The sequence below is a fragment of the Colias eurytheme genome, chromosome 18 (genome assembly GCF_061535395.1).
Source record: "Colias eurytheme isolate Ceu_HAF_F1 chromosome 18, ilColEury1 Martin Lab GWU primary, whole genome shotgun sequence".
NCBI lineage: Eukaryota > Metazoa > Arthropoda > Insecta > Lepidoptera > Pieridae > Colias > Colias eurytheme.
Window position 1 is genome coordinate 2,522,836 of NC_142997.1, and position 12,587 is coordinate 2,535,422.

At 32.6% G+C, this 12,587-nt stretch overlaps 2 protein-coding genes across 6 annotated transcripts in view; one reads left to right on the forward strand and one right to left on the reverse strand.

The window, feature by feature from the left end:
* Nucleotides 1–437: 437 nt before the first annotated feature.
* Nucleotides 438–5,163, reverse strand: TrpRS (Tryptophanyl-tRNA synthetase). Of its 2 annotated transcripts, none has more exons than XM_090112415.1 (9): nt 5,122–5,163; nt 4,685–4,809; nt 4,393–4,461; nt 4,126–4,285; nt 3,572–3,754; nt 3,172–3,349; nt 2,490–2,696; nt 2,110–2,241; nt 438–1,794 (listed from the first exon to the last, which is right to left on the reverse strand). In XM_090112415.1, the coding sequence occupies exons 2-9, from the start codon at nt 4,800–4,802 to the stop codon at nt 1,633–1,635; spliced, it is 1,209 nt and encodes a 402-aa protein (XP_089968541.1). In that variant the 5' UTR covers nt 4,803–4,809; nt 5,122–5,163; the 3' UTR covers nt 438–1,632. The 2 variants fall into 2 exon arrangements, with proteins under 2 accessions (XP_089968541.1, XP_089968540.1); XM_090112414.1 differs by having other exon boundaries at nt 4,977–5,157.
* Nucleotides 5,164–5,834: 671 nt separating this feature from the next.
* The window catches only part of spas (spastin), a 39,323-nt gene continuing 32,570 nt past the window's right edge, over nt 5,835–12,587 (forward strand). For 3 of the 4 annotated variants that reach the window (XR_016457732.1, XM_090112411.1, XM_090112412.1), the window contains exons 1-3: nt 5,835–6,438; nt 8,257–8,427; nt 8,622–8,786. Coding sequence is in view for 3 of the 4 variants with exons in the window: in XM_090112411.1 (XP_089968537.1) it covers nt 5,976–6,438; nt 8,257–8,427; nt 8,622–8,786 (799 nt within the window). In the remaining variant the exon portion in view is untranslated. The remainder of the gene's footprint in view (nt 6,439–8,256; nt 8,428–8,621; nt 8,787–12,587) is intronic. The other variant, XM_090112413.1, reaches the window with a different exon arrangement.

Consider the following 12,587-nt stretch of genomic DNA (forward strand, 5'->3'; position numbering starts at 1 on the left):
TGATTAGAACTGTGTCGTACACTTTTCTCTGCTATTGTTATGTATATTCGATCAAAGTTGTATTGTGTACACAAGTGTTGTTCAGTTTTTAGTCTTTTGAGGCGTTTGTCTGTGTCGCATTGTCTATTAAATGTTTGTTTTCGTTTTATATTAATATCAATGCTAGAGGCCACCCACAATTTATCATATTCTCTTAAGTTCTCACGTGGAATTAAAAAGAGCTAAGCTCACTAAATAATGTCCTGTATCCTTTTTTTCCATGTTTTAGTTACAAGAAATCTTACGATCAATTGATAACAACAATTCCTTTGTTCAAAAGGTGATTTATACATTAATAAAATTATATAGAATAAAACAAATTTTACTAAATAATGCGATCCAGGTCCGTTGTCAAAAAGGGTTTTCAGATTAGGATTTGTAGAAATAAAAGCAACTAAATTCGTGATAGCAATTTATTGACCAGCAAAAATAATTCGCGTGCTTTAAGCACTGTTATTAATAAATACATTATATTATAGCTATTCAATTAGGAAATTGTAATTGAGGTTAAATTTATAATAAACTTAGTTTGCCTACTGTTTACAATCAGGCAAATGAAAATGCACTTGCCATATTATGCTCTTTGCGATAAAAATAAAGTCTCTTATAATAAAACATAATTTTGCTAAATCCCAACATCTTACATGAAGGAATTTATATAAATCATGTAAAAAAAACCATGCCGAAAAAATCTTAAAACAATATGTGATGAACTATGTGAACTAGCAGTTCTATGCAATGTTCGTATGCTGACATTCAAATATGATTTTAAATAATAAGTACAATACATTAACAAATATAATATTATATGTAACATATTCGTAAAAGGTGACTGGACTGGTATTGTAATAACATAAGAAGAAGATTGAAAAAGATTGTAATTTAGCAAAAACACCTCTGATACATTGGAACACGAAAATGACAAATGCAGAATTTTAATAAATTACTTAAAAATATAAATAAAATAGATTGGATTGGATTTACTGGATTGTTTAACTAATATAATTTTTGCATAATATAGAAAAGTTTGGTATGTCATTTAGAGAATTTAAAATGCAATATATTTTATATCGGGTGTACGTGTTTCCGAACGTAACCTTGGTCGTAGTAAGCGAGCCAATAGGGGGTAACTTACACCTTATTGGCGCCGCTTACCCCGGGTAAGTATATGCCAAACCGCTATTCACCAACCAAATAGTGTGCTGCCTCATAGCTGACCAATCACGTCGTCGCGGCCGTTGACTAGCGGCCTTAGTAGCTTTCGTTATTGTTAGTTTCAACAAAGGCGAGAGCCATGGTCCATGGAAGACTCTTTGAAAGAATCGCAGAACGGTCGCTATGTTAAATTAAGTCTGTCGTCTCATAATGAATCGTCAAGTTCTTCGCCTACCCCGACTATAGTTTTCAATATTGAATCAGCTTAACTAAGACGTACGGAACCATACCCGACAAAAGTATTTCTATTAAGTATATCAAAAGCTATTCGACCATTCAAAGATTACAAAATAATATGGTATTTTAGCAGTTCCATTCTTGTTGACATTTGCTCATTCAAATGTATTTAATTAAATCTATTTATAACAACATTCACAATCAGACATTAATTTTGCGTATTTTGAAGAATTCCTGCATAACTTCGTCCGTAACTTTCGCCCGTCTCGCCTGGTAGTCTTGGATGATAGGTGTTATTGTATCTATGGCTATCTTCTTTAACTCGCCGGTTAATAGCTCTCCGGATTCGTAGGATTTTTTAATCTGTGACAAAAAAATTGAAAACCTGAATGAAAATATATAAGAGACATTATCTAGGTACATAAACCGTAGCACAGGATTTATCTGTTAACATAATATTGTACTGTAGTAAAATCACAGAGCATACAAAATTTTTTAAAAAATTGTTTGTGTACTAATTTACTGTTTTGCAGCTACAAACATTGCTACATAAAAAAATACATTTTTATTATTTTATAATAGTTTCTGTAAGGTTCATATAGGCAATTTACTCCATTTTAAAATATGTACTACAATCACAACATTTCACTTGAACTTGGAATTTATTTTCATACTCACTTCAGCTAATCTCTCGTCATCTTCGAGGAAGAAAGTAAGGTATTTATAAGATATATCCACTTCACTGTTGCCGCCCTTCTCTCTATGTTCCTCTACAGTTGGCTGACCACCGGAGAACGCGTATTTATTTATCTGTGAACGATAAAAAAATAATTGAAAATATTTTTATAAAACACTACAAAAATTATTAAAATATGATCAATGGTAGCTGGTTAATTTTTTTTATTTTTTTTTTTTGATGACAATTTAAAACAAAAGTAATGCGAAATACTATTTTAGAAATCTATTAAAACCTATCAAAATCAGAACCACATAGAAAAATATGAGCATCCACATAACAAAAAATATTGCATACCTAAAATTGACCCTATCCAACCTACCTTGTTCTTAATCTGCTTAGGGGTGTCATTCAGGAATATTGACGCGTTGGGGTCACTAGCTGACATTTTATGCTGAGCGCCTTGTAACGCGGGGAGGAAAGCCGCATGCAAAAGTGCTGGTTTCGGCAGTTTTAGTCGAGCGGCTACGTCACGGGTCATACGGAAGTATGGGTCTTGGTCGATCGCGCAGGGTACTAAACAGGGTAACTGAAATAATAAGTTAAATTTAATAAAACAGTCATGAAAAAAAAATGTTTTATCGAATAAACAATTGTTGTTAAATTAAATTTAAAAAATGCTCAATAAAAAATATTAAAAGGTGCTCTTTTTCTAAAACCCAAAAGCATGCCAATTAATGATGGTTTAATTTTTTGAACAATTAATCCATACTAATATTATAAATGCGAAAGTAACTCTGTCTGTCTGTCTGTTACTCAATCACGCCTAAACTACTGAACCAATTTTCATGAAATTTGGTATGGAGATATTTTGATACCCGAGAAGGGACATAGACTACTTTTTATACCGGGAAAATTACGCAATCCCGGAAATCCCACGGGAACGGGAACTATGAGGGTTTTTCTTTGACTGCGCGGGCGAAGCCGCGGGCGGAAAGCTAGTAAAAAATATACATATTTAACATATAGAATTCTGTTTATTAAACTTAAGATATAATACTCACAACTTTATTTTCAAATATAAATGGAAAACTAGTGGAGAATGCTGGCGCCGCTTCTATTGAAGGGAATGTAATTTTGCCGATAACATCTGAGTCTCCAAAACCAAAGATACCCTTAACTTGGTTAAATGTGACACACTTTTGTACTCGCAACATGTTTTGATAGAACGCAGGGCATTGTCTAAAAGAAAACCATACTATTTTAGAACAAATTGTTTCATTTATAAATTAAACACCACAGAAATTACTGAAAATGAGGGCTTAGTTAAAATATAGTGGTAACCAAAGAAATTACTTCCTAAGATTTAATAATAAAAATTGAAAGTTTCCCACCATAGATTGCCAAATAAAAATTTAAAAAAATTGTGTTTTTTTTTACTGTGATGTTTTTTTTTTGACTTACCCAATAAAATCCAAATCGTTAAACACAAATGTATTAGCAGGATCAAAACCGACAGCTATAATGTCCTTTGCATTGTTGAATGCCATTTGTCTTGCGTCCTCTATCTTAATATCCCTCCACATGACTTTCTCGTCATCAGTCAGTTGAATGATGAGTGGTACATTGAATACATCTTGTAACCATCTGAAAAAATTGTTTGGGAGGTTATTACCTGCAGTTTCACCTGCATGGTCAAAGAAAAAATTCTGGAAATAAGATGTTTTACAATGGTAAATAGTTACCTATATCATTCTCTAGTAAAACTATCTTAACATCAGGCTAGATTGTGGTCAAGTGCTTCACTATTTACAATAAATCTCCAGACATAAAAAATGCCGCAAAATATAATGTGAAAAAAAATACAATCAAATACACTTTCAGATATATATAACATTCATAAGTATCTACTGTCATTCCAATATATGTAAATGATGCAGCTAACTTAATTAGCCATTTTATTAAGTGCCTGGGCTCTGTATGAACCATTATGAAATAAATAATACTGATTCACTTACTTAGTAAATATGAATGGTATAAGATGCCCTATATGCATGCTCTCCGAGGACGGACCTCTCCCTGTGTAGAGGTAGAACTTCTTACCAGCTTCATGTAGATTTAATATTGTATTCAAATCTCTATGCGAGAAAAATATACCTCTCCGTAGGAAGTGATGAGCTGAAATATTAATTATTTGTATGTTTCCTTCTTTTGATAAATTTTAAATAATATGGATTTTTATTTATGTTATTAATAAAAAAGTAAATAACATTTTATATAAATACCTTTCCGTCCAGTCACTTTTTCAAAGCGGGCAATGAGTTCTTCATCAATTTTCTGACTTCCAAATCTTTCTACAAATAAGAATATTACATTTATTTCTGACTCTTTATAATTATAACACATAATGTTTCTTCTTCTTATTATTATTCATCAATATATATATTTTTAAATTAAATAGGCTATAAAATACTAAATAATTAACTTGAATAAATTCCATGATTTAACATTATTTTATAGTATGATAATTAATACTGTTATAAATTGAAGTACATAGAAGAATAGGAAAACACATACTTATCAATTTATCATAATCAATTCCAGTTTGGGACTTTCCAGTAACATTCCACGGGTCAACAAGATCATCGTCGTCTTGAACTGTTAAATTATTCACTTGATCCTCTATTTCAGCCATGGTTAACCTTAAAATGAAAAATATTTCATCATGCACAGTTTTTCAGTTTTCACAAATGTGTATATGAAATATGTTATTTTTATTAATAACAGTACACATTTAGATTCTATGTGATTGTAGTTTAACACAGTATAACAGAAATTAACCGCTGAATTTCTTAATTTTATTACAAACCTTTTTCTAAATACTGAGCACTCTCGTTATAAGTTTTTAAGGATTTTGGTGATGCAATAATACTGCATAGGCTTCAATTATTTGACAACAAGCTTTTCTATTTATAAATAAAGTACCTTATTAAAATTAAGGTTGTAAAACTCACAATATATTCAAGATTTACAAATTACACCTCGCCACTTGCAAAGTTGCAAATTGCATTTTGCAATGTTGAAATGTTAGTGTCAATGTCAAAATATCTCAAATGTCACAATTTGTCGACTTTTGACAATCCTCTTAATATGATGACGTCACAATGACGTTATATGAAACGTATTCTTATTAAATGATGAAATATAATGAAACGTTATATATTTGTAATAAAAATGCAATACGATTTTAACAAAAAAATCTTTATATGGTATAACAATATATTTTTTCATTCTATCCAAATGCCAAGTATTTTGTTTTTCGTTAAGAAAGTTTTAAAAAAATTAATGTGACGTAACTTGATCATGTTGCTAGCTTACGAATTTTTCCCAAAATTGTAGAAAAGTGATATTTTCAAATAAGGCCAAGTTTTATTCTTTTAATCATTCTATGTTGCAATAATTTAATTAAGTTGAGTCTAATATACTTGATATTTTGTACAGTGTTGTTCAGTTTTAATACAATAGTAATAATTATTGATTTAAATGCCTGGATTATGCTATTTAATAGCTATGAATGAATATCATACTTATATCTTTAATATATTATAATAGAAGGAGTATTCAATCTATTTTTCTCTTGTATGATTTTAACCAAATATTGTAATTTCAAATTCTTAGTTCTGACAACCCAGATAAACTGTAAACGACAAACCGGACAAACGTCAATATGATCATATTGTCAATAGCTCCTCACTCGTCGCGATGTTTGTCTGTATTTAGGTTTTAAGTAGAATAATAAACGTGCGTGTCTTTGTTGTGATTTGTATGGCTATTTGGTGTTGAACCAGTTGGAACTTTAGTGTTCTTGATGGTTTCCGGTGACGATTTCAATGGTGGTCGTTTACCGCGTAAAACTACTAGATCTCCGAATCGCAAATCCAAGAAAGCTGATGCAGATGTAGCAAAAGGATCAACGTTGCGAAATGATTCGCAACCTTCTGTCCATAAAAGAAACCTCTACGTGGTTTCCTTCCCGATTATTATTCTTTTTAATTTGATGCGATCCATTTTGTATCAGTTATTTATTATTTTCAAATATTTGTATTCGGCATCGCATCGTTTCATTCATAGGCCTCGTAAAAGTGGTGAGTGTAACTTAGAAGTGGTGGTGAAAGACGGTGTGGTGTCGACAGAAATCGCGCACGGAGAGGAAATGCCGTACACAAATAACGTGGGACCCGGCGACCCCTTGCTCGCCAAGCAGAAACATCATCATCGCAAAGCTTTTGAATACATATCGAAAGCTTTGAAGATTGATGAAGAGAATGAAGGTAAGATTACTACTATGCTTTGTTATTTTTATTTTGAGTCTGCTTCCATAACGTAATGGCACCGAATTCCGACCACTGATTGATACGGCTAAATGAATCCTTTAAAAGATAAATTAAATACTCTAGAGGTCATAAGAAAAAATGATATTATGAAAGATTACGAACTTATATTTTAAAATATGCACATAATTGTATTTCATAATGGCTTTTTATTACTTAAATTTGGATTTTAACTGTCACGACTGGAAATTAACTGAAAGCACCATTTTCCGACCGACTGAGTACAAATACACGTATTTCCGACCACTGAGTAGCTAGATTCCGACCAGCCAAATATTTTCTACTAAAATCAACTTTATGATAATAGAAATACAATGGAAATTCGTAAAAACCCGCTTCGTCTTTTCACTGCATCACGCGTGGACCGATTTCGATAATTCTTTTTTTATTATATTACTTGAAGTACGAGGATGGTTCTTATGGAGAGATATTTTAAATATGTACCACGGGCGAAGCCGGGGCGGACCGCTAGTTTTAAATAATATTTGAGCATTTATTATAATAACAAAAACTAACTCTATGTTAGACTGTAGTAGTTCACTGGTCATCCACACTAATTTAGAATGTCCCATTGACTACTTTGCCCAATTCTAAAATCCATTTCACCAAAAGTATTATTTCAGCTAATGAGAATACTTCAGCCTCTTTTTTATCACTCATGATGATGACCTGAAATAAACGCATGCAATTTCACTCAAGCACAGCGCAAGCAAAAGCAACCCAGTTGGACGGAAACAGGGAAATAAATCGCACCTAGATTCCGACCAAACCTACATTTGCGTAATAAAGCCTCTAAACCGAAATTGATATTCATTTTTAGTTCATTTCTATTTCATATGTACACTTATAAAGATCTCACAATTTCGTAGTTATGCAATTATGTGTCATAAATGTAAAATATAGGGTTTTTAAACCAGACCGGTCTTTGTAAATGAATAACAAGAAAATCAAAAAAGAGTGTCAGTTAAAACGAATATTACAAATAATCCATTAAAGTTAGTATTGGTCGCATACAGGTGTTGTATGTAAGCATAGCGTTTAGAATAAATAACTTAATACGAAACCTCCACAAAACAACATGCATAATAGAAAATTACCTTCTTTTAAAAAGTGCGAAATTCCTTTTACCGACCGATTCGGTCGGATTTCGGAATGTTGTTATTTTGACAAGCTCCTCATTCCGTCCATAATTATTTGTCCAAAAAAACCTATAAAAACACGCTATCTTGGCATGTATATTTTAAAATTAATAATTTAAAACACCAATAAAACGTTTAAAGTAAATTAACCACAAACTTACCAGAGTATTTAGCGTAAAAATCCAAATATTTATTTTCACCGTTTTATGTTTTTTTCGCATTCAATCCAATACAAACTACACCCTCGCCTAGCTTTTCTTGGATTGACGAAATGTCGGTTAAAATTTGAAACCCAATTTTGGACAGATGACGTACGATAAGTGATTGGATCGAAAGCCTTCAGTTTCACGAATGTCGCGCGTATTTTAAACGTTTTATCAAATAAAAATCAAAATGGTCGGATAGAGGAGGCTAGTCGGAAACCGGTGCCGTTACGTTATTCAGTATTTTGTATCTATCTGGATAATAAATAAACATTTGTAAGCTTGACAGTTCGATTATATTATTATGATATTGTAGATACTTTGATGCTTAATATGCTAAATAAAGAAAATATCATAAAAATATAAATACCCAATGTCTGAAGACACAAGAAGCATTTATTTTTACATCAATCCAGGTCAGAAAGAGCTAGCCATAGAACTTTATAAAAAAGGAATTTATGAGTTGGAGCGAGGTATAGCAGTGGACTGCTGGGGAGGTCGCGGAGACGCCTGGCAAAGAGCCCAGAGACTGCACGACAAAATGAAAACTAATCTGGGGATGGCAAAGGACCGTTTACATTTCCTTGGTACGCATTAAACAATATATAAAACTTCACTTCACAGCTATATTTATTTATGCTCAAAATTTTATGTAATTTCAATCCCAATTGGCTGTGTATTGCATGACAGCTTCTTATGTTTATTTTTTCGATAAAACAATTTCACACCACAATATGGAGTCGATTAACGAAGGTTTAACTGACGAATTGTTCCAATGTAGCCAACCTTGTCGCCCTCAGTAAGCTGGGGGTTGAGAGTGAGCCTGAGAGAAGTGAAAAAAAGCCTACGGAGTCGCCTCTTAAGGCAAGAAGGCTAGAGAAGTCCAAGACAACACTGCTAGCGCATACAGAAAGTAACAGTGGTCAAACGAAGCCTCACAACGAAGGTAGACTACCACAATATGCTTAGCTTCGTTTGACGTAACCTACTGCAAAACAAGAAAAACCAATAGATTCACATAACACTTGACAACTTCAGTTTTTTTTGTTGATATAATTGGAATTTTGTTTTTAGCAATGTTTGCATGTGGGTTCACTGTGCTTACTAATTCTTTTTTTATGCTTTCCGTGTGACACTATGTTTGTGTTACAGTGTACTTGAGTTGTGCATGTGTTTTAATTTCGTATGAGTGAGTAGAATATTTTAAGTCCATTATTTAACTATCACCAATAAGTATTTAAAGGTTGACCATAAAAGTTATTATAAGCATTATATTCCACAGTTTAGCATTACTAGTGTGACTAACAACATAATAATATAAGTTATAACATAGCATATTCCTACATAATTAATCTCAACATCTACAGTATTTATGTCTCAAATTACTATAGGATATGAGTTTATAAGTTGTTAAGAAAATCTTCATTACAAACATTTTTACGGAATTCCATATCTCTGAACTTAGATTTAAATCATTTAAGTATTCATTTTGTATCAATGAAATAAATACAACTTTAAATGTAACAAAAAATTTATAGATTTTCGTAGGTATACACCATGGGGCATAATATGTTCAAACTTATCATGCTAATATCTAAATTGGCTGGACTAATTTAACAGGTCTTTCAGCTGACTCATTGCACAGAGTAACATAGGAGCTACTTTCATTTTATAAAATGAATAATCTAATACACTTTTGACGCGGGCGAATTCGTGGGCATCATCTTAGCAAATAATATTACTTCATACAAGTAAAAGATTCAGAAGATAATTATTATGCAACATTACTGCATTTACTTGTAAATAGAGGTATCGTGTAAATATGGTATTATATCTATATTGTTATTATTTTTATCTTAATGCAGCTCTGCGTAATATTTGTACCGCGTCTTATTTATTTTAATGCGGCAACGGTAAATCAATATTAATTTTGTTTTCCCAATCTTAAAATGTTTGAAAAAGTACGTTACGAGAAAATTTGAGGGTACTGATTGCGGGGAAATTAATGTTCGTAACATTATTTACAAAAAAAGGTTTATCATTAATGCCATTAATGGCTATTAATGATGCGTTGCACATTACATTTCCGTTTGTATTATTGTATTATTTGTATTATACAATTGGTTATTACGGTTCACTGAACATCGGATAAACCTCATTGGTTTAATGGTCAGTGCGTTGGCGTTGTGATGGGGGAAGTCGCGTGTTCGCTTCCCGTCTATACGTTACAAAATCTGGCAAACAACAGACTCTATATGCTATGAAAACGCTATGCTACATCTTTATTGGTATGGGAATGCCAGAACAAGATATCGGGACAAGAACTCTTTCCTGGATCGTGTTGGATCAAGGCATTTCCCTAATCGTAGGTATCTTTGAATACGATATTTATTATTCCGGAGTACTCAAAATCACTGAATAGTGAATACCCAACTAGTCATCTGGGTTTATCGTTGAGTGCATTCAGAGCTCGTCCAGCAATTCGCTGATCTCTTAATCCTATCACAGGAAATGTCCAGTTGAATTTTGCAAATTATATGAATTGCATTGGGTATTTCAACAGCGGATTATACAACCGCTCGTATTACTATTTACTGCACACTCCCTCGCGTATAGAGTTTCCACCTTTCTATGAAAGAAAGCTGTAAGGCTAAGGACATATCGTGTAACACTTGACAAGATTAAAAGAATACATAATATTAGGGACGGGAAGTATCCGTAATGCTATTGTCTTTACGCATACATCGTGAACCCGCCTGAAATAGCTTGAACGCTTAATGCCCTTTTTCTAGTTGTAAAGATGACTGACTCATCAGAAAATTACGGGCTGCAAAAGGACATCACTTCTATTTATACGACTACCGAGAATCATACGTGTTCTCAGAGATTTGGATTTAATTGGCGTTAAATTTATGTGTTATTGTTTCACACTGTTTAACACTTGTAACATGTGAGCTTAATAATCGATTATTGACGCGTACGTATAGGGACGCTTTAGCCTTGAACTCCTGTAAGGCTATCGTAATTAACTAGGTTTCATAGCTAGTAAGGTATTATAAGTTAAATTACTCATAACGAAAATGCTCAAAAATCTTTTAAGTTTGTAATTATTTCCATTCGTCTAATATTTATTTTTATATAAATCTTCTATATATATTAAACTCAAAGGTGACTGATATAGTGATCTATCAACGCACAGCCCAAACCACTGGACGTATCGGGCTGAAATTTGGCATGCAGGTAGATGTTAGGACGTAGGCATCCGCTAAGAAAGTATTTCCCGAAATTCTTGCGGGAACGGGGAAAAACGGGGATGCACGTAGAAAGTCGTGGGCGGAAGCTAGTATTTCATAGAATAATATTGATTGCGATGATTCTTTATAATCCTAACCTATCGTAACCCATGTTTTTAAACTTGAAAACGTCTTATTAATAGATCAAAACCATAGTTCTCCAATGGCAATAATGATGATTCTGAAAATAGACCAATACGGCTCGAAACGGATGTTTACAAAAGATATTCGTTTAGCTATTGTATATGGAAAACATATCTTTGTTTATTTTTTAAACTTTTTTGTTTAGAAGACAGAATTTTCATACCTACATGAATTGTTCTAATTATCATCTGGAGGCATGGCAGTGCTCCCGCCAAGTCGAGCAAAAAAGCAGCATTTTTTTTTAAAGAAAATAAAAACTTTTAGTGAACTATGCATTCATGTAAATAAATCCAGCTAATAAAAACTGCAAATAGCAAGGACTTAATTGAAACCATTTTTTATTCCGTTATTTCGTAGTAGCGAATTTAATCACGAGCTTTTCAGTTATAAAATTATGTCATTGACCTGAAATAACATCCTTGTAGGCGAGTTGCTAGTTGCTACTATTGTAAATAGAAACTTTATGAAACGAAATTTAGTAATTAGTACTACAGACTACTGTATTGTATATTCAGCACTACAGACTGTAGGCACTAGGGCCCAAAGTAAAAAAAAAATCCATACTTACAATATTTTTATGGGTTTACGAACTCGAACACCGCACGCAGTTGAAACTATAGTATCAATTTCGTATGGCTTGACGCCAGAATTGCATTTCGAAAACTGTTACTATTCTCTGAAACTCATAATTTTAAGAAATAAACACGTTCCAGCGTCTGCCACAAACTTAATGAATCGTACATTTTAGATATAGTTTTAATGTTAATTGCTTCTGTGACAAAGGAATTTATACACACGTTAATAGTTTGGAAGCAAGGAATGAGTTGGGACTAACTAGAATAAAGTGAATATTTTATGATGTCGTCTTGCACCCGTTGTTTATACATTAAAAATGTAATTCTGCTTAGTTTCCTGAAGCTTTTCAGTTTATTATCGCGTGTGCGTTCAAGCAATGATTTTATGGTAAAAAGGTTTATGGCAAACCTATGTTTAGAACTCAGGGTCGATATCAATAAGCGTTGGCTATGATAGCCATTATTAATGCGAACCATTGAATCATTATGGATGAAGTTAAATAAATGGGACCTGGAGAAGGACATGCCTTTTTATTGCGTAAATAAAACTCTATAGATATTCAGCAGAGTGAATGATAATGGCACTGTGTCATGCACAAGCACTGGTATAGAATGTAGAGCATATATACTTATTTACATGTTTGTATGTTTTACTACGACCGAAAAACTGCGTAGAAGTCGCAGGAAATCTACAATAAAAAAATTTGATATACGTATAACTACTCAGTAGGCCCT